A 22,380-nucleotide genomic window follows, 5' to 3' on the forward strand; every position below is an offset into this window, starting at 1 on the left:
GACTGTGGCAAAAGCAAGCAAGGGTAGTACCAATAGTCATAGGCTCCTTGGGCGCAATCCCAAAACAACTGGAGCACCACTTGAACACCATTGGCATTGACAAATTTGCTATTAGTCAATTGCAAAAGGCGGCCTTATTAGGAACTGCTTCCATCCTGCGACGATACCTGTAATACCATCAAACATCCACATCTGCCTATCCCAGGTCCTGGGTAAGGACTCGATAGGTAGACAAAATGCCAAATCCAGTCTGAACATCTGGCTGACTGTGCGATGATTGAGAATAATAATAATAATAATAATAATAATAATAATAATAATAATAATAATAATAATAATAATATATTATAAAGTCGGAAGGGACCTTGGAAGTCATCTAGTCCAACCCCCTGCTCAGGCAGGAAACCCTATACCATATTGGACAAATGGCTGTCCAGTCTCTTCTTAAAAACTTCCAGTGTTGGAGCATTCACCGCTTCTGGAGGCAGGTTGTTCCACTGCTTAATTGTTTTAACTGTCAGGAAGTTTCTCCTTAGTTCTAGGTTGCTTCTCTCCTTGGTTAGTTTCCACCCGTTGCTTCTTGTCCTGCCTTCAGGCGCTTTGGAGAATAGCTTGACTCCCTCTTCTTTGTAGCAGCCTCTGAGATATTGGAACACTGCTATCATGTCCCCCTCTGGAACAGCATCCCGCCGGAGATAAGGATGGCGCCCTCACTCCCAGGGCCCCAGAAAGCTCCAGAAAACCTGGCTTTGGTCCCAAGACTGCGGTTGATGTATCATTACTTGTCTAGGATCTCTGCCTTGTTTGATTTTTGTTGCCTGTAAGATTATTTTAATCTGGACTGTCCGTTTGGTTTAATGTTTTTATGTTGTTTTTATAGCGTCTGAACTAAATGGAAAAAAAAAAACTTTGTCCCTACTTTGTCATTCCAGAAAGCCCTGAGATAGATAATCCAGAAAATATGACTCTTATAGGAAGCTTGCTGGCTGAACAAAAAATGTGAAGCAGAGTCTTTAAGTCTGTCCAGCACTCTCTAGGGACAGGAAACTTCAAGCCTGGAAATGCAGGATTTTGTTTTCACTGGATCCAGATGGAATTCAAAACTTATGAAATGGAGACATGCTGTAGCACATATACCGTGGTTTGCTTAGTCTTAAAGTGTGGTCAGGCTCCTTAGCTATAGCTGTAACTACATTTTACTCCTTCAGTTGTTTTGATCGGCGTTTATCAATTTTAGGTGATTTTAAGTGTTGCCTTTGGATCATCTTGCTAACCTGCACTTGAGGTTCTGCAACGGTAGGAGAAATGTAATGAACAATGTATAAACCAAAATGCGGTACAGCACTAAAGTTACCACAATGTGCATAGATTTGCTATAAAATTAATCAAGTTCTGTCATAAAGACAACCACAAATAAGGGTGCGTGAGAGGCTATATGTTATTTGCAGTTGTTCAGGAGAAATATCGATCATCTTCTCCTTTCTGCCTGCCTGCAACATCACACTTACAGATTGCTTTGGTCCTTCAAGTTAGATGGAAAAGATCTGCATTCTGGACCAACTCTCTCCTGTCCTGTTCTTCTTTTTCAGCTTCTTCTGCTTCGTCATCTTTGGCAAATGCCCCAGTAGAAGCAGAGCAAGCATGGCCCCAGAGCAGTGGGGAAGAAGAGCTGCAGCTACAGTTGGCACTGGCCATGAGTAAAGAGGAAGCGGAGCAGGTAAGCGCCAAGGTAAATCTATCACTGGAAGCTCTTTGGATGCATGGAAGTGGGGCAAAGAATGGGCAAATGATCATTGTCTGTTGGGATATAAAATACTGTATATTTCAATGGAGGGGCTGTTATTTGTTGTGCAAGTTCTCATTTGAATCTGTTGAAGCTTAAGAACTGTCATGTAAAAGAATATAAAACTTTATTAGATCAGGAATACTATTTTGATTTGGGCCCATTCTCCTATTTTTTTGTAGGAAAAAACATCTCCAGAAGTTTTCTCTCCCCACCATCTATCAGGTTAAAAAAATGGGCAGCTGCTACAACTGTAGACTTGCATAGGTTATTCTAATCCAGCAGTTCTCAACCTGTGGGTCGCGACCCCTTTGGGGGTCGAACGACCCTTTCACAGGGGTTGCCTAAGATCATCAGAAAACACATATTTCCGATGGTCTTAGGAACTGAGACACTGCTCCTCTATCCGTCTCCGCACGGCTTTGAGCTGGGGGCCGTTGCAGTGCCGGATTCGTTTCCGTCGAGCATCTCCTAAGAGAAGCTGCGCTGCTTCATGGCTCTTTCCGCGGAGGAGGCTGAACTAAGCTCTGCTGGCACTGTCGCCCTCTTGGCTCTCCCTCTCCCCGCCTGGATGCTTTTCCAACCAGGCTGGGCGGAGCCGGTGGAGCAGTCTTTCTGCCCCCCCTCCCCAGCCAGCTGGAGCCAGGTAGGCCGGCGACCTTTGGAAGTGAGGCGAGGACAGGCAAGGCGCGCTGAGCCCCGGGCACGGTGGTGAGTGGGTGGCATCGGTGCGCTTGGAGAGCCCTTTGGGTTGGGAGTCACCACAACATGAGGAACTGTATTAAAGGGTCGCGGCATTAGGAAGGTTGAGAACCATTGGTTTAACCCAATATCCTCAACTTCATCAAACGTGAAGATGTGTGGATTTCCATTTCCAGAATTCCACAGTCAGATTGTTGGCTGGGGGAATCTGGGAGTTGAAGTCCACACACTTAAAGTTGCTGAGGTTGAGGAACATATGCTGTAGGCCAGGGGTGTCAAACTGGCGGCCTGCAGGCCAGATGTATCATGCATAGGCCATGCCCACCCCAGCTTCGCAAAGGCAAAAAGCATTGTGATACGTTGCAATACGTCACATGATGTGATCAAATTTGATATCTGTGTTATAGGCCATGAAGAGAATCAGAAATAGAGTGCAGGCTTTAAAATTTTTAAATTTTAAAATCCCCCACACTTGGGAGTGATATCATCATGGACTTTGCATTAGATCTAATCCCAAAGCATAGCCTCGTCCCAATTATGTTTGTAATTTTCTAATTGCAATTGTAATCCCCTCTGAGTAACATCAGAAGCTCTAAGAGGGCTCCCCTTGTTTAGGGCAGCTGGGCAAGCTAATAGAGCAGCCAGTGATTCCCCTCAGGCTGTTTGCAGAGACCTCATAGCCTCTTAAGGTCTGGTACCTGAAGGATTGCCTTTCCTAACCTCTCTGTTTAGGCAGGACTCTCCACCTCCCACATGCAGCCCGGTACTGGACCACGGTCAGTTCAGAACTGGGCTACTCAAGCGGCAGGTGGGTGCCCACATGCAGCTCCATTTGAGCAAGGGCCCACCGCTGGCACAAAAGGAGCTTCATGTGAGCAAATGGAGCTGTGCTCGCAAGCACCTGCATCTGCTGCTGTCACGAAACCATTTCCTCTTCCCACCCACCCACCCAGTCTGCGAAGCCGGAAAGATTGGGGACCACTCTGCTTAGGCACCTGAGATCATTTTCAGAGCTCTTTCCTCCTCCCCAGTGTTTCTCTGCATCCCCCCATCTTTGATGATAAAAAAAGTTTTATGAATGGTAAACCCCAATGACTCAGCTCCTTTTGATGGTTGCTCAGTGCCAAAAAAAGTACAGTTTTTGTTACAACAGTAATTGGGATCTAAATTTCTGTCACTTAAGCGAACAGTCATAAAATACAACATCATGTGACTTCATTGTTCAACAGTGAGAATCTCAGCAGTTCCCATTGTTCATAGAATCCCTAAGGGTTGTTAGGCAAGGATTCACCCCAATCCAAGGCATTCCTGGCTTGGGCCCGCCTAGCCCCGAGCCTCAGTAACTGAAGGGACTGCCTTCTCTTTGGCTCCCCCACCTGCCCATCTCCCGCCTGTCTGCCATTTTGGGCCATCCTGCAGTCCACCACCTGGTAAGAAAGCCAGCTGTGATTTGGGCAAGGCTGCATGCTGCCTTTGGAAGAAAGCCTAGTGCAGCCAGCAGCTGCATCGTGAAGGGCCAGGCCAGACGCGCCTTGTCAACAGTGGGTCGAAGAAGATGAGGAAGGCCAGCTGGGAGCAGCAGAGCTGGCAAGGTGAGAGGAATGCAGGCTGGCAAGTCGAATGGAACCTAAGGCCAGCAGAACCCAGAGTGGCAGAGCTGGTGGAGGGCAGGGTGGCCAAAAGGGCAGAGATGAGGGCAAGACGACAGGGAGAGAGGAGTTGAAGCACACACGCAATTATTAATTGTGGGTGGGCTGCAAAGCCCCTGAATTTTGATCATATAACCGGAGGGGGACTGGAATGGCCATAACTTTGGGGACTGGGCAGTTACTCATGGCTGCTGTAATTTCAAACAATTGCCAATCTTCAATTTTGTTTCCACTTATCATGCTGCTGTTTTATCAGCAATTATTAATTACTTCCAATTCTGCTGTGCATTTGTTGTCCTGCCTATTCAAATAGGCTCCCAGCCCAGCTTAAAAAGATGCTAGTGACAAAGTCCCTGGGTTTAATAGTATAAAAGTTTTTAAAAGGTTACTTGTAAATGACTTTTATTTTTTTTAAAGGCTATTTTAATCAGCCTTGATTCAGTTGGAATAATCAGATTGATTTAGGCATTGACATTTTCAAATCAGATTAATTTGGAAAATTGATTTGAAATTGCCTGCAGATCAAATAATTTGAGTTGAAGCTGTCACTGCCTGACGCTGAAGAGGCTAAAGAGGGTTTGTGAGTAAGTGCCCAATGCCCGATTGAATGACAACTGGACCAAAAAGAATGGTGCAAACAGACATGGGTGCAAATAAAAGCAGAAATAGAATGTGTGTGTCACTAATTAATCAAAAAGAAAAATCATAAGGCTTTAGGGAGCCTTTCTCAACCCGGATTCTGACAGATGCTTGGTTTAAAAGTTCATCATCTTGGAACATTGATCATGTGGCCTTGGGCTGTTAGTTGCAATAGATCGCAAAGTCCAGAGGGAATCAGATTTGAGGAAGAAATCTTTTTTAAAGAGGCTGCTTTATTAGAGCAGCTTTCCCTCATCTGATGTCTTCCAGATGTGTTGGACTGTAGCTCTCATGTTATAGCTTAGTAAAATGTGCAGAACAGACCAATGTACACTTGAAGCTGTTGAGAGTCATGGATCTGGTTTAACAATTATGTCTGCAGGAGACAGAGAATTGTGGAAGGAGGCTGATACTATCGGTTCCTTCAGCTGTTGCTCTTCTGAGAATATGATCCCTGTTTAAAATAACTTGACTGGAGCTCTTAGGGCCAGGGAGCTGAATTTTGACAGGGATTGTTTTGAGCATAGCTGAGCTTTAAGTATTTTGTAATGCATCTGGTCAGCATAAGGGTTGAATTGCTGTCCACAAATCGTCCAATGCCGTTGGAAGTAAAATCAGCTTCCAGCAGTGGGGTGGGCAGTATGGTGGTGATCTGACTTTCCTTCCTCCTCCAGGGCTGGTTCCAGTTTACATGGATAGGGGAGGAGAGGCCCAGTCTATGTCTTCCACTACATGGGGTTCAATGCTTTCTCCTCTCCTGTTTAATATCTGCATGAAGCCATTGGGTGAGGTCATCCCTTTATTTGGGATGAGACATATCTTAAGTGTTATAGCTGATACCCAGCTATATATCTCCACCCTGGTCCTTCTGAGTGATGCTGTGGAGATCCTGTTGATGTCGGGAGGCTGTGGGAGACTTGATGGAGAGCAAGAGGCTTTGGCTCAACCCTAGTAAGACCAAGTGACTTTGGGTTTTAGGATCCCCTTGTTCTAAGGACTTCCCATCTCTCATTCCGGATGGGATTGCACTGCCCAAGACAGATCCCGTGGACAGTTTGGGAGTCCCCCTGGACTTGTGGCTCCAACTGAAGAAGGCAGCCATGACTAGGAAGGCATTGTATAGCTTCATGTTGTGGATCAGTTGCGCCGATTCCCATAGTTGACTGGGGAATTCTGGGAGTTGAAGTCCACAAGTCTTAAAATTGCTAAGGTTGGACACTCCTGGTTTACACAAAACCCCTTAAGGATGCTCTTTTGTTTACCTTTCCTCTGTTGTAGTTTTCATATCCTCTCACTCTCCTAAGAAGTCTGCTTCCTCCACCGAATGGAGGAGATGGAAAAAGATGTGCTCACTCACTCTGCATAGGGAAAGCGAAGCCCTAAATTCTGTTCGTGATCATTAATTCTCCTTAGACCTGCTGCTGTCCAACCACTGTTCGTTTCCATCACTGAGCTGAGTGGCTGTTCCTACACTTCCAATGTGACTCGCCAAACATAAAACTCCTTCCCAGTGTCTGTGGAGATTCTCAATCTTCCAAGTCATAATTGTCTCAGAGGTGCTTTTTTTCTTCAAAAGGCAACCGGATTGTTTTTTTCCTGAACTGATGAAGCTTCTTGGATGAGAAGTGAAGCTTTTTTTTTTCTTCTTCCCAAATGAAAAAAAACAGTCCAGTGCCTTTTGAATAATAATAATAATAATAAAGTACCTTTGAGACTCCTTCCCGGTGCTCTCTTGTCAGCTTCTTCCTGTTTCTGTGGCTCCTTCCAGACGGATTTGATCCTCTGTGCTCCCTCCCCTCCCCCCAATAACCCCCTCCCACCTGGTCCTCTTTTATTTTCAGCTCCTTGTTTATTCTTGGCACCTTCTTTCCACTTCCCTTGACCACCACCCCCCTCCATGCAGCATTTCCTCCACCCTGTTGTTCTAAACGGAAAGCAGATAAATTCTTACCGAGATATTAATTAAGATCTGTGCCATTGTGCCAGGTTTTATTTTTATTCTATTTGTATTAAGGAAAGATGTCTAGGTAACAGGATAGAAAAAAAACAGTCTAGATGTGGTATAGACTATTTTTCTTCTTCTTGACACCTCTGTTATGTTCAAGAATGAAAAAGTAATTACTTTTTTTTTTGAATGAGGAAAAAAAAGTAATTACTTTTTTTTTTTGGAGGGCTTGGGATGATTTGATCCGAAAGTTGGAAAGTTGAGGTAGAGAGAAATATTTCTCCATAGTGTTAGTGCAGATATGTCAAACACAAGGCCCGGGGGCCGGATGCGGCACACGAAGTGGTTTCACATGGCCCACGAAGCCATCCTGGAAACAGTGAGGGAACGGCCCCCGCTGCCTTGGCCCTGGACCAGGCCAGCCAGGAGCCAATGTACAATTTTGTGGTGGCCATCTATGTGAAACGCATTCAGTGTTAGCTCCATAAGCGCCCCGCCCCCCCGCACGCATGGCCTGAGACGAACAGTAAGGCTCCTCCAGTGGACCATGCCTTGGTACTTGCCCTGGTCCCACTCCTTTCTGCCAGAGACCCTCAGATCTGTCCCACTCCTGCCCAGGCCCCCACAGGCCCCCTTGATGCGAATGATGTAGAGCTGGCCACGCCCACTCCATCCACGCCCACCCAGTAGGCTGCACCCATCCTGGCCACACCCACCCGGCCCCCTGAGGGCAACTGCAATGCTGATGCAGCCCTCAATGAAGTTGAGTTTGACACCCCTACGTTAGTGGAAGGAGCTTTCCCTTCTCCAGTGCCTGGCTTTTATACAGGATAGACAGAAGGAGCAGAATATTCTACATCTGCTGCACAGTCAACGTCTTCCCTCCTCCTCTCTCCTGACAGCTCACTTGCCTACATCCAGTTTCTGATTCTCTATAGCTGCCAGGCTGATGCTTCACAGACATGGACATTAGCATAAAAATATGTCTTTCTTCTCCCACCGAGAAGGCATCCACTTTCCAGATACCATCAGGCTGTGGCCCTTGTTCCACTGTGTTGGAAGAGTGTAGGGAGAACTCATAAATGAGTATCATAGCAGGATTCTGAACCTGATTTCTTCATATCCTATTTTGTTCATTTGACTACCCAATTTCAGCCTTCTCTACCTGGTGGCTCTCTAGAGGGCTTGGACTTCAGTTCCCATCATTTATGGAAGTGGACGTCCATCACATGTGAACACACCCGATTGGGAAGGGTGATCCCACCTAAAGTGATTATTAAGGGTTGGAAAGTGAGGATATCTTGCTGATTCTTGGACCTGTGCAGACACATTTCTCGACATATATCACGATATGGTCCCAATACAGTTTGCTTTTGCTTACTAGAACACTACTTAGGGCTTGGAGTGCTTTTGAAATTTTTGTGAGAACTGTTTAATTGTAGCCAGGAAGAAAAATCACACTTTGCAAGTATACCTAGAAATCACACTTCGCAAGTATACCTAGAACTGGTTTGGCCAATTTTGAGGGAAAATACTGGATATGAGCTTGGTAGTTTTCTTGCAGACATTTCATTACCCAGCTAGGGTTTTGCACTGATAATATTATCTAATTGGGCAATAAAACACCTGCAAGGAAACAACCAAGTTTGGAGAACATCCAGGACCCCACAGTTCAATCGTGAGGTACAAATATTATCTCAGAAACTGAATATTATTGGGCAGTTCAAAATCTGGGAGGTGATGGGCTAGTTCAGGGATCTGCAACGTTGACAATTTGAAGACTTGTGGACTTCAGCTCCCAGCTGGCTGAGGAATTCTGGGAGCTGAAGTCCACAAATCTTAAAGTTGTCAAGGTTGCAGACCCCTGGGTTAGTTCAATTGATTGGGCTTTTGCAACCCAGTGTGGAAATGGCTTTGAGAATTGGAGATACCCTCCGTCTGTCTGTCTTCTCCTCCTTCCTCTCCATGTGTCAAACTCCATTCCATGCCTCTTATGTTGTGTTTCTTCCCTCCCAGCCCCCTGCAGTGGCCGACGAAGACCTACAGCTCCAGCTAGCCCTTAGCTTGAGCAAAGAGGAGCACGACAAGGTTAGACTGCTGTCATGACACCCCACTCAGTTCTTCCTGAAATAATCAACTAAACCACTTTCTCTGAGCTAGTCTTGACCCCTCACACTTTTCTAACTAACATGGCATTCTCTGTCTCTCCAAGTCCACATCCAAAGCAGGGTGATGGCAACAATCTCTCCGTTTTCAGCTTTAGGCTTCCTGAATTATCCACTCCCGGGTTAATTGTCCATTCTTCAGTTGACCAGTTTCCAAGTTTCTCCCAGTGAGAAGCTGGTTAATAAACCGGTCAATCCAGGTATCCTAAGCTTGACTGGGCTATGACTTTAATTCAGGCCAGCTAAGGTATTCGATGAATGTCTCCAGAAGCTTGGAGACAACATCCTGGAGGAAAATGTACTTATGAGTTGCTGATGAGAAAGAGGGATCAGACTCTCAATTGGAAAGGAAGGCCACAATTTGAAACAAAGCGTTGGATGTCTTTTCAGATTTCTTTTCTCACCTTAGCTGAAGGTGAGGTGGAAAGGCAAGAAAAAGAAGACTTTTTTTCTTAATCTGTGTTATCTCTGGATTTTACTGGATTCACCCAGTAGATGAAAAGATAAAGTACTAGAAATTCAGCCAGTTTCAGCTAGTAAAAATCCTAGAATGAGAAGTTAACACTGAGATTGCTGGGCACCTTGAAGGTCATATAAGTTTTGAGCCTGAGGGAGTTGCAGTGACTAGAAGATGCTTCTACTTGGACTCCACTTTTATGAACTACTGACAAAAGCAGCCAAAATTCAGGATTCCATTATTTGGCAGCAACTAGTTGTTGGAAGGTTAGAATAGCATCTCGCTCACTTCTCTTTCTCGGATGTTTTTCCTGAAGATAACTTTTCATGCAAAACAGAAACAACAGTAGCAGATGCTTCAAACCTGATCTGATCCCTGGCCAAGCTGCTGTCCATCTATATTCTGGCTCTTGCTCTTTCTATGCCAAAGGTGAGTAACCACCTGTCACTTTCTACTGCCTCTGCTCATGCCTCTGTCCTTTTCACAACCCTCTTACAGGAAGAGCGGATCCGGCGGGGGGATGACCTACGTCTCCAGATGGCCATTGAAGAGAGCAAGAAGGAGACGGTCCCTGCTAAGGAGGAGGTGAGACGGAAGAGGCAGGTGGGCAGCTGCTTGCCATGATAGTTAGGATCTCCCATGCAAAGGGGTGGTGTGGGTGGGAGGAGAGCAACGTGGGGCAGCAAGTATTTCCCTTTGTGCCCCATGGGGTCAACTCCGAGGGGCATCTGGCTGGTCCCTTCGGGAAAAAGAGGATGCTCAAGTAGAAGACCTGTCAGGCACAAATAACTGGGAACCGGAGTTTAAGTTCAAAGTACTACAAGTTTATTACTAGTAGTCCTCAACTTACAACAGTTCATTTAGTGACCATTTGAAGTTACGACGGGCATTGGAAAAAGTGACTTGTGACCATTTTGCACACTTATGACTGCTGCAGCCTCCCCATGATCAAAATTCAGATGACTCTTATTTGCAACGTCCCAGAATCATGGGATCATCTTTTGTTACTTTCTGAGAAGCAAAGTCAATGGGGAAGCCAGATTCACTTATCAACTGCAGCGATTCATTTAACAACTGTGGCAAGAAAGGTCGTAAAATGGCACAAAACTCACTTAACCAATGTCTCACTTAACAATAGGAATTTTGGGCTGAGTTATGGTCCTAAGTCGAGGACTACTTGTACATACTACCCATACACAAGAATCTGACCTACTAACGGTCCAAGGCAAATTGGTGCCTGATAACAGTCAACGGAATTCAAGTGGACTTCGATTTCTTGTGGGAGTGGCATGATTCCAAACTGATGATACACTTGGCCTCACCCCCGGGCTCAGCCTGGTCATCTCCTAGAACAGGGGTCTTCAGATGCATGCCTGGCTGAGGAATTCTGGGAGTTGAAGTCCACAAGTCATAAAAGGGCCAAGACCCTTGTCCTACAAGACCCATGCTTTACTCTAGCAAAACCACCTCTTAGCAACAGTGTGAAATAGTTATCATTTTATGGACATGATTCATATCCTATCTTTCTGCCCCGGGGAGCCCTCAAGAGTCAACTAATACCATTTTATATCTTCTTCCAAAGAACTTTATGGATGGATGTTTTAGTTTTATCTTTGCACAAATACTATGTTGTCAATTAAACCAAAAGTGAATATAAATCAAAGTCTCTCCCTTGATTTCTGGGTGGTTTACAGGTCATCATCGTGGGTACTCTGTCTCCCCTTTATGTAATAATGTCGGAATTGAAAGGACTTTTACAATTTAAATGACACTCCTCCCCCCCCCAAAAAAAAAAACAGAAGTAGAACTTAGTGTAACAAAGCCTTTGAATTCAGTTATTGAGAACAGGATGCCAAGCTGTTGCAATTGGCTCTGGTTCATAATAAATGTTCAAGTAAATAAACCGATTCTGCCCACTTCTAAGAACAAGATTTTATTTGTTTGTTTGTTTGTTTATTTGGGGTATAGTGTCTACAGAGGTCGTGCAACCACTGATATACAACACTAATAAAATGCAGTATCTGTACAAACACAAGTATAAATTTGTTTGTTTATGAAATTTATTTTCCGATTATCTTGAATCCAACGACTCTGGGCAGCTCATAGCATGAAGACATTAGAGCAGTGTTTCTCAACCTTGACAATTTTAAGGCATGTGGACTTCAACTCCCAGAATTCCACAGCCAGCAATGCTGGCTGTGGAATTCTGAGAGTTGAAGTCCACATGCCTTAAAATTGTCAAGGTTGAGAAACACTGCATTAGAGCATTAAAAAAACCTAAAATCAGTAATCATAGAAACACAGCAGATAAAATCGTTAACAGTTTAAATAGAGCATCAGTGTATAGGTTTACATTTAGGGCTGAGTGTGACTCTGTGCCTTCTCTTACTAGTCCTAGTCCACATTTCCAACACTACATTCCAGCAGGATGCTCTAGGCCAGGGAAATGGGAGAAACCATTGAAGGGGCGCTATACTTTTTCTCTTTCCCACTACAATCTCTGTTCTATTCTCCATTACCCAGTCATCTTTGATGGACCTGACTGATGTCTTTACTGCTCCACCACCTGCTGATCCGTGGGGTGTTCAGCCTGCTCCTGCTGACCCTTGGGGTGGCTCTACCACAGTAGTGCCTGCAGCCCGCACGGACCTGTGGGGACCCCCTGCTGCTGGAGCAGCCCCTACAGGAGATCCATGGGGAACTTCTGCAGCACCTCCTGCACCCCCCTCGGACCCCTGGGGAGCGCCCCCAGCTGCTAGCGCTGATCCCTGGAAAGCCGAAGGTAAGAACCGAGTCTGTTTGAAACAGTCTTCATCTCTGATCACCATTACTTTTTAATTATGTACTTGTGTGTGGTTCCTCTTCTGAAAAGATCTTTTAAGAGGAGGAGGTGGCCAACATGGGGGTCCCGCGGCATTTCATAAGACCTATGGATGAGGCTGTTTATAGTAGTTGTCTCCTGTGCTGCGAGCTGCTTGGTGGAGTGTAGAGAAAAGAGTGTAGAGCAGGGGTAGGCAACTATGGCGACTTTATGACCTGTGGACTGGCTGCATTCTGGGAGTTGAAGTCCACAGGTCATAAAGTTGCCACAGCTGGAGCTGTGATAAAAAGAAAATGGGGGTAATAGAAACAGGGTGTTCCCATCCCCATTTCGTTCCGTTACCACCTCCTGCTTGATTTATCCCTTCCCAGCATGCAGCTTCCCACAGATTACTGTTCGTGTGAATTGACTCTTTGCAGGTTCAGAAAGGCTGCCTGTTGCTTTTCAGCCATGAAGGGTGTGGGAAAAAAATGTTTCAACCAGGTCAGGTCAGCACCAGGCTAGATGAGGCCTTCTTTTATGCTGCCTTCAGTCCTAGGAGGAAGGACATCGTCATCCCCAGAATTCCTCCTGGCCTCTACAACCCTGGTGTCTCTCTGCCTCTCGTTTTTAATGGAGAGGTTCTCTATGGTTTGTCCTAAAAGCCACACACGGCCTCTGTATCCATTGGAAGAGAGACCCTTGATGTGCAGAGCAGACGGTATTTCGCCAAAGACCCAGTTCGGTTCTTAGCTTTCCTGCAGAAAGGCTCTCAGCAGATAATGGATGTTTGTCCTTTTTTGGACCTGAAATGCCCTTTTTAAGATGAATAACCACAGCTATAGACCATGTGGTCTCACCATAGAGTTGGGAAAAGGCATTACAGATAGTCCTCAACTTACAACTAGTTACTTAATGACCCAGAGCTACTTACCTCCCATTTGTTAAGTTATGATGCTCGCATACTCTCTGTGCCACCTACCACTGTGGCCACATGATCACACTTTGGGCACTTGGCAACTAGCTCATCCTTATGGCCATTTGCAGCATCCCATGGTGACGCGACCATATTTTACAACATATTGTTGTCAATTTCCAGCATTTACTTCTGGTTTCTGGCAAAAAAAAAAAAGAAGAAAAAAAAGCTCATTGGAGAAAATCGGTCCTCTTGGTGACTGCCATGTTTGCTTCACGTCAGCCACAGAAAATGTTCAAAAAATCAGGTCCAGTTATACCAGTGGTTCTCAACCGTTTTAATGCCGCTACCCCCAACCGGTCGTAAGTCCAGGACTACTCAACCGGTCGTAAGTCCAGGACTACTCAACTGGTGCAGCACCGTTTGCAGAATGGGACTTTGGCGGGCTCAGCAGGGCAGAGACAGCCTGGACAATTCCTATTGGCTTTTGAAAGCCAATAGAATTAGACTCTATTCAAGAGAGTCTATTCTATTGGCTTTCAAAAGCCAATAGAATAAAAGGGAGTAGCACAGCTAAGGAAAAGGGGGAAAAAATGACAGACTGCGTTGTTTGGCGACCCCCGTGAAATGGCCACCAACCCACAGGTTGAGAACCACTGAGTTACACAATACCTCAATTTACAACCAGAGCAACTTAACAACCATAATTCCAGACTCCGTTATGGTTGGGAGAATTACCTATATTAAATTGCAGTTCTAGTTTCTCCTACTAATTCCACAAATGAAAGGTCATGCTGGATTAATTTTTTTTTTATAATCAATTTGTCCACTGTGACCCCCAAGATCCCTTCCCTGGTTTTAGTCACTGCCAGTTCAAACCTTTTTAACATACATAATTTGTGCCAACACACGTCCCTTTAATTTAATTACATTTAACTGCCTTTGCTGTTTGAAAGCCCATTTATCTCCCAAAAGGGGAATCCTTTGAAAACTCTCGATTTAATGCCAAGCTCTAAATGGTTTGCTGCCATCAGCAAACAGAGTCACTTCAATGCTTAGCCCTTGTTCCAGATCACTGAAATATCAAATAAAAAGCATTGCTCACTGCATCTGTGGCTGGAAGGTAGATGCTTTGCATATCTTTGCACAATTGAGAATTGCCCATTTATTTTTATCATTTATTTCATTTTTTTAATCAGTTCCCAGTCCATAAATGTATCTACACTTTTAACCCATGGCAGCTGACTTTGCACAAGATCAGAGATCTCCAAACCTGTCAGCTTGAAGACTTGCGGACTTCAACTCCCAGAATTCCTCAGCCAGCAAGGGTGGCTGAGGAATTCTGGGAGTTGAAGTCCGCAAGTCTTCAAGTTGCCAAGTTTGAAGATTCCTGCTCAAGACCCCTTGGTGAGGGCTTTTTGAAAATCCAAATACACATTATCTACTAGGTATCTTGTCCACATGCTTGTTCCCACTTTCCCCAAATTTCAAAAGTTTCAGGGGATCACTCACCTTTTGGAAGCCATGTTGGCTTATTTTCAGTTACTGCTTTTTCTTTCCTGTGTTCTTTTGGGATCTTAGTGAGCCACTTCCAGTCAGGGGAGTGTGATAGATGCACAAATTATCTAACAGGAAGGCCATTTCCTTTGAGTTAAACCTCTTTACAGTTTGATGGTCCTTCACCAGTGGAATGCATGCTCCCTAATTGCCACACACAATGCAGAATAACAATTAGAGGAGACTTTGGAAGTTCTCTAGTCCAACCCCCACCCCCAGCAGAAGACCTTGTACCATTCTGGATAAATATCTGTTCAATCTCTTCTTAAAAACTTCCTGTGATTGAGCATTATTTTGGCCAGCCTGCTCCTCAAAAACCCTCCTGTGTTTTCCTTGTGCAGCTGGATCTAGACATGCCAGAATTCCTGGACAGGCTGTTCTCCAATTCCATCTCTGACATTATTCCGGAACCATGAACTGAGTTGCTTTATAGTTCTGGTCCAGACAGCATACACTCAATGAGAACAATTTTAAAACAATATTTATTGTCCAGGAATTCTAAGCAGAGACTTACTATGCAGAAGATACATCTGGTCATTAGGATATTGTTTATTCCCATAGGTAAAGGAATAATGGACTCCTCCGGAAATCCATGCAGAGAGATAATACAATGGCACAAAGCCAGGAACTCCTGCAATAACTTTTTAACTACTCCCACTGTCTAGATAAGAAATGGGTCTGACTAACACTGAACTATGTTACCCTAAGCCATCTCTTAAGGAAACAGTTTAACCCTTTAAATGCTAAACATTCTAACATACAGTTCTCTCAATGAAACAACATTAATCCTGTAAATGCTAAATACTCTTAACACAGTTCTAGCTGGCTACAGTCCGGTCCAGCACAGACATGGTTCGTTTCCTTCCCAGGTGGGACTTCTGTGGGGCCCATAACAGCACCACCCACAGACCCATGGTCCTCCAGCACGGCTCCCACGCACCAAGGACAGCCTGTTCCTGATCCTTGGGCTCCAGCATCCACTTTTTCAGATCCCTGGGGGGGCTCCCCTTCTAAGCCGAGCACCAACGGTGTGGCAGGTAAGGATGAAATTTGCAGTAGGGGATTGGGGACCAAGTGGTGGGAGAAGGGGAGGGGAGGGGCTGGTCTTTCTCACTGGGTCAGCTGAAGGGGAAGGACTCCTAGTTCAGAGTTGGGATAGAGGGCCTCTTCCTGCTTCCAGCTAATCCTTCTGCCCCATCCTTCCTTTTGTGTGCCCTGTTCCTCTCCAGCTGCCAGAGGCTTTGAGCAGTTTGATGACGGGGACAGGGATGAATTCTCTGATTTTGACAGCCTGCGCCCAGCACTGCCCAAATCTGGAAGCAGCACAGGTCAGCCTTGCTTCCCCCTCCCTCTCCTAGGCATGGTTCCTAACGCTGCACCCCAGTGTGTTTTTCCACCTTGGCAGCTTGAGGTTGTGTGGACTTCAACTCCCAGAACTCTCCAGCAAGCCGTGTTGGCTGAGGAATTCTGGGAATTGAAGTCCACACATCGTCATGTTTGCCACATTTGAGAAACACAGTGCTAACCTCCCTTCCCTCTAACCTATCAGGCCGATGGTTTGTGGACTGGATGACCTCTCGCTCCCCTGGCATGGGAGAGAGTTTGCATGCTCCTCCCTTTGATTATCTCCCTCCCTACCTCCTCTAACCTTGTTTGGACATTGGCTTTCCAAACTACATGTTCTTGCATGTAGTTTGAAAGGGATGAGAAAATAAATTAACACTTTAATTAACAAAAAACTAAAATCTGGGGAAGGGAGGGTTGTTTGTGGTTTGGGGGAATGGGGCCAAAATGATTGTGGAAAGTCATAAACCAAGCACAATTCCTTGTATGACCAGCCAATTGCCCTGCCTGTAATGGGGCCTGTGTTTTCCGTCCATATTCTCTGTACATCTGGATATTTACTCTCTCCCTCTCTTTCCCTCCCTCCCTCCCTCTTCCTCTCTCTCTCTCTCTCTCTCACTCTCACTCACTCTCTCACTCTCTCATTTCTTGTTCCACAGGTGAACTGTCCCTCTTAGCAGGGGAGGTCCCTGTCTCTCAGGTTGGCAGTGGCAAGGAGAGCCCCAATACTTTTGACATGGCTGCTGTGGCTGGGTCACTGCCAGAGACCTGCAAGCCGATGCGTAAAACTCCCGAGTCATTCCTGGGTCCCAACGCAGCCCTGGTGGATCTGGACTCGCTGGTTAGCAAACCTGCTGCTCCATCTAGCAGCACCAAGGCTTCCAACCCCTTCCTCCCTCCTGGTAAGGGTTTTTGTGTCTTGGGGTGTCAGGGGGAGCAAATAAAGGGACTCCTACTCATTGCTGTGCTCAAGAAGAATCAAACTCGGTTTGAGGTATAGGAAATCGGTCCCATTGCATTGATATCACTGAGATAGAAATAAAAAGGAACTATCCTTGTTTGAATTAATTAAAGATAGTCCTCGACTTACAACCACAACTGAGCCCAGAATTTATGTTGCTAAGTGAGAAATTTGTTAAGTGAGTTTTGTCCCATTTTACAACTTTGCTTATGAAGTGAATCACTGTAGTTGTTAAATTAGTAACACAGTTGTTAAGTGAATTTGGCTTCCCCGTTGACTTTGTTTGTCAGAAGGACGCAAAAGGTGATCACGTGACCCTGGGACACTGCAACGGTCATAAATATGAACCAGTTGTCAAGCATTTGAATGTAAATCACATGATCATGTGGATGCTGCAATGGTCATAAGTGTGAAAAATGGTCATATCACTTTTTTCAGTGGCATTGTAAGTCACAACATTGAACGGTCACAAACAAACTGTTGTAAGTCGAGGATTACTTGCATAAGCAACACTGAAATCAGACTAGCCAGTTTGGTCTAGCGGTTATGACACCGGGCTAGAAAACCAGAGGCTGTGAGTTCAAGTCCCACCTTATCCATGAAAGCTGTCTGAGTAACTTGGGGTCAGTCACTAGGAGACTTTGAGTTATAGTTCCGCCTTAGCCATGAAAACCAGGTGGGTCATTTGGGCCGATCACCAGGAGACTGTAAGTTCTAGTTCTGCCTTAGACATGAAAGCTGGCTGCATGAGTTTGTGCTAGTCATGGTCTCTCAGCCCAACCCACCTAGGAGGAAAGTGTGTTTGCCACCTTTAGTTATTTGTAAAAATAATAAAGGCGGGATACAAATAAATACAATTTAAATTCGTTTTTGAAGTAGCTTTCTCCCAGTTTGACTGCCTGACAAAATGTTAATTAGCACACCCCCATTGTTCCCAGCTGGTGTGGGAATTATGGGGTGTGATTGCCAAAAATATTTCAGAGGAGTGGTTCATGTTTTGAGTGTGGAGACCAAGATTCAAGTTCCCACTTCGCTTTAGGACTTACTGGATAACTGAGTCAGTCACGATCAATCCAGCCTACCTCAAAGGGTTGCTATGGTTATGAATGAAATGAATGACTCCATGCGTGTCATCTTGAGCATCTAAAGCAGGGGTGTCAAACTGCCAGCCTGAGGGCCGGTTGTATCATGCGGAGGCCATGCCCACCCCAGCTGCGGCAATGCAAAAAAAGTCGCCATGTGTCACGTGACGCAGCATGTTTGACATCCGTGATCTAAAGCAGGGGTAGGCAACCTCGGCTCTTTTATGACTCATGGACTTCAATCATGAAGTCCATGATTTATAAAATAGCCGAGGTTGCCTACCCCTGATGTAAAGAAATGCTGTAATAAAGGCTGTAAGATTAGAAAGGTAGAACTTTTTTATTTGGATGGGTGCCTGTTTGGGGAAAGCTGTGTGAAGATTTATTCATAGAAGAGAGTTTGTTGGCCTGAAGCAGGACCAGATTGACAGGTAGAACCTTCTAGAGCAGTGTTTCTCAAACTTGGCAACAACGTGTGGACTTCAACTCCCAGAATTCCCCAGACTGCATGCTGGCTGAGGAATTCTGGAGTTGAAGTCTACGCATCTTCAAGCTGCCAGAGTCGAGAAATATATTTCTAGAGGATGAATCAGAACAGTGTTCCTCAGCCTTGGCAACTGGAAGACATGCAGCCTTGAACTCTCAGAATTCTTCCTGGGTTAAGTAGACCTCTGGGGTTTTTAGGCCAGAGGGAGGCCCTCTGGGCTTCTCTGTAATGATGTTTTCTTTTCTGTCTTGTTGCCTGCTGCAGGTTCAGCTCCCACCCCACCTGCCTCGGCCACCAATCCATTCCAGGCAGCGGCAGCCACCCCGCTGTCACTCAATCAACTCCGTGTCAGTCCAGTACTTCCGTTATCACAGCCAGCGCCACCAGCATTTCCTGCCACAGCTCCAATGGTCTCCATGTCCCCCATGGCTCCCGGGATGCCCTTAGCCTCTGTTTCCCCCATGGTGGCGGTGCAGCCCTTGGGGGCTGTTCCCCCTCTGGGGCTCCCTGCCATGGGGCTGCCCCCTCAGAGCCTGCCCCCTGCCGGCGTTGTTCCCAGCAGCACTTCGGCCTCCACCCTGGGGAGCACTAACCCCTTTTTGCTATAACTGGGGGACCTTTGGCCAGGTGTTGACCACCTAAACATCCCCTTTTGCCCTGTGTTCCCCATTGGCAGTGGGGCCCTCCGATGGCAGCCACCCAGCAGGGGCAGCTGAATTGGGATGGGAGGGAGGTGGAAGGAAAGGGAGGGACCCACGTCTTTGCAGGCCCTCCACCCCCATGTTGGGAGGTCAGGAGAGTTTTTCTGAAAATTGGTTTCCCCTTTCTCCCCAGGCCCGCTCTGCTGGGACCTGGAAAGATCCTTTTCTAGTACCAAAGTCTAGGGAGCCACAGTGGCCACACCCAGCGACTAGTTCAACGGGGAGGAATCTATTCACTGAAGCAGAACTGGAGGAAGAGGGCTCTTCCCTAAAAGTGATCTTTGAATCCTTTCACTTTTTTTTTTTTTTTTTTTTGAGTACCTATCCAGATTTGGATTTGGAATATTTATATTCCTTTATTTTTGTTTTTGTTTCATCAATCTCTGTCTTCTCTTTTGTGGAAGAAGAGAAGAAAGGGAAATGGCTAACTCCCTACCTCTGTGATGTTCCAGATGAAATTCTTTGGGGAAATGAAGACACAACCTTTTCAATCAATGGTTGTTTTTTTTTTCTCTAGGTATTCCCCTTCCTTCTGAATGTTTGTTGCATCTTCTTCAACCTCCTTCTCTTCTCACAACCCCTTAGCTGGGACCAGTTTTTTCTGGTTTTTTGGGGATTTTTTTTTTCCTCCTGAGGAAATAGGGGTGGGGTGGGGGTGACAGGAACAATTGGCACCTTAGAATACATCTCTCTCTGTTCTTAGGATCAAGAGAAATGCCACTAACTTAGTGCCAGAGACCAGGGCTGAGTCATGCTCCTAGACCCCTCCCCCTTGTACACCCACTTTCTGCAAACATTGGACCCCGAAAGAATATCCGTTTGCAAGAAATGCAGGACCTTGCCAACCAACGCATTGAGTGGATCAATGGTGGGGAGGGCCTTGAAACACTCAATGCAACCTACTGTGAAGGGGGAATCTGGAAACAGCTGAAGTCCGAGCGTTCTAAGATGCTAGAAAGGCTTTAAAGGCAAAACTTCCCTTGCTGGACCACGACTTGGAAGGCTTTCTTGGCCCGTGTCTTGCAAGCCCTGAAAGAATGGAGCCCCTGTTGGATTTTGAAACAGCGGGATCTAAAATTATCTGTCCTGGTCTGCGGGCCACGGCCAGCTCAATCGAGGAGACCGAGGAATTTACTGAGAACAATGGGACTCGGATGCCGAGCAGAATTGAGACACCCACCTGGCGTTGCTCTTCCTGCATCTGGTCCAGTGGCCTTCCAGGCACAGCCTGCGTGGCAGCATCTTTCCGTGTCTTTGAGCCGAGGGAGGCACAGGGGATGTTGGGTGGTCACTTTTACCCCTTCTACAGCAGCAGCAGCAGCTTGTGGAGGAAGGGAGTCATGGCTGTGTGTGTTTGTGAGTGTGTGTGTATGTGTATGTGTTGCTGCTTTTCTGAATTTCTCTTTGATGCTGGGGAGGGGCACTCGTTAGCACCCAGGACAATCTGTTCGGCCTTTCTTTTCTCCCCCTTTTTTCCTCCAAATAAATTCTTGGAATGTGTTTCCTATGCCTCCCTGCCCCCCCCCATCATGCTGGGGTTGATTTTTCCTTTTGCCCCATATCAGTATATTTGAATCATTGTGTCATTTGTTGGGGGTGGGGAGTGATTTAGCCGTGTGTGATCCTCCCCCTTGGCTCAGTCCCCCTGCCTCCCATTTCCCTCTCCCAGGTTCCTAACCGATTCTGGTATGCTTCAGAAAAAAATGCTATTAATGAATTGAAATAAATGGAAATTCTTCTATGGCATCCAAAGGCTTTGGCCCCTTCAAGGCTTGCTTTGTATGGAAATGGCTGACAAGAGAGCGTTGGACTGCTTCATTTAGCAATAGCGCTTAAGACTCCTATACCGCTTCACAGTGCTTTACTGCCCTAAGTTTATAGAGTCACCATGTTGCCCCCAACAATCGGGGTCCTCATTTTACTGACCTTGGAAGGAGGGAAGGCCGAGTCAATCTTGAGCCAGTCAGGATCAAACTGCTGGCAGTCAGCAGAGTTAGCTTGCAGTATTACTTCTGACCACTGCGATTGGCCCTTCCCCTCACAAGGTTTCCCTGGATGGCAGTCGGAAGTCCAGGACATCTAGAGCAAGAGTCCCCAACCTTGGCGACTTTAAGACTTGTGGATTTCAACTCCCAAAATCACCTAGCCAGCAAAGCTGGCTGAGGAATTCTGGGAGTTGAAGTCCACAAGTCTTAAAGTCGCCAAGGTGGGGACCCCTGCTCTAGAGAACAGTCCAATTAAGTATGCTATGTGTTTGACAAGCAGTGAACGACTGTTTCCCCTTTGTGTGCTTTACAAAATTCTGAGGTTGGGAGCTGGTGGAGGGAACAGGGAAAGAGGCTGGTTTAAGCCAAGGTTGTGTGGCTGCCTAAGTGACGAGGATATAAAGTTGTCCTCTCCATGCAAACAAAGCAGAAGCACAGCCTCCTTCCAAAAGGAGGAAAAAAATCAACTTCACTTATGTCAGGATTTGAAGTTCTGATGGTCATTACCCATCCACCCCTGCAGTCATGTAACCGAACTTCAGGTGCTCGGGGGTTAGGTTGCATTTTTACAGTCGTTTGCTGCATCTCGTGGCTTTTACAATGGCTTTGCCGAAAACTGGCACTTCTGCTTTTCAGCCAAACCGTGTTCATAGCAAATCATTGCTTCTCTTAATGACCATGGTTGCTTAGCAACTGCCACAAAAAAGGTAATCTCAAGTCGGTCATATGACCAAGCTGTTTTACTAAGACGGTAATAAACAGCCTCCATTACCGTCATAAGGTGAGAGCTACCTGCGTCTTGATTTAGGGACACCAGTGTGAAAGGTCTAATCAAAACAAAACATGCTTCAGGATGTCATATGCCCACAGCCTGATAAGTTCTGGCATTTTTTTTTAATTGCTATTTCTGTTTGGTTTTTTTTTTTTTTTTTCAAAAGCTTTTTCCTGAGGATAAAGAGCATTGCAGAAGTGCTCCCATTGCTGGCCCCAAATACACTTAGAATGATCGTGTTTGTTGACTAATAAGTTGATTGAGTTCATACAATATGCTAAAGTATAAGCTATTATTTATAAATCTCCACAACTAAATTCACAGATTGCTCAGGGCTGTAATGTGGTTTGAGGTTGCTCTGAATGAAACTGCGAACTGCCATAAAAAAGGTCATAAAATGTGTCTTGTCATGTGACCTGCTTTATGACTGTCATG

General features: G+C 45.8%; 1 protein-coding gene across 14 annotated transcripts in view; it reads left to right on the forward strand.

Annotated features, from left to right (window-relative positions):
* The window catches only part of EPN1 (epsin 1), a 66,472-nt gene that overhangs the window by 26,021 nt on the left and 18,071 nt on the right, over positions 1 to 22,380 (forward strand). For 6 of the 14 annotated variants that reach the window (XM_039334953.1, XM_039334950.1, XM_039334949.1 and 3 more), the window contains 8 exons: positions 1,590 to 1,729; positions 8,735 to 8,806; positions 9,839 to 9,925; positions 11,864 to 12,122; positions 15,483 to 15,650; positions 15,843 to 15,941; positions 16,617 to 16,859; positions 18,752 to 20,934. In XM_039334953.1, coding sequence (XP_039190887.1) covers positions 1,590 to 1,729; positions 8,735 to 8,806; positions 9,839 to 9,925; positions 11,864 to 12,122; positions 15,483 to 15,650; positions 15,843 to 15,941; positions 16,617 to 16,859; positions 18,752 to 19,095 — 1,412 coding nt within the window. In that variant the 3' untranslated portion in view covers positions 19,096 to 20,934. Of the gene's footprint in view, positions 1 to 1,589; positions 1,730 to 8,734; positions 8,807 to 9,838; positions 9,926 to 11,863; positions 12,123 to 15,482; positions 15,651 to 15,842; positions 15,942 to 16,616; positions 16,860 to 18,751; positions 20,935 to 22,380 lie in introns of those variants that run through there. The other 8 variants (XM_039334955.1, XM_039334959.1, XM_039334956.1 and 5 more) reach the window with 7 other exon arrangements.

The sequence above is a fragment of the Crotalus tigris genome, unplaced genomic scaffold (assembly GCF_016545835.1).
Source record: "Crotalus tigris isolate CLP2741 ecotype Arizona unplaced genomic scaffold, ASM1654583v1 scf7180000017639.5415321, whole genome shotgun sequence".
NCBI classification, from domain to species: domain Eukaryota; kingdom Metazoa; phylum Chordata; class Lepidosauria; order Squamata; family Viperidae; genus Crotalus; species Crotalus tigris.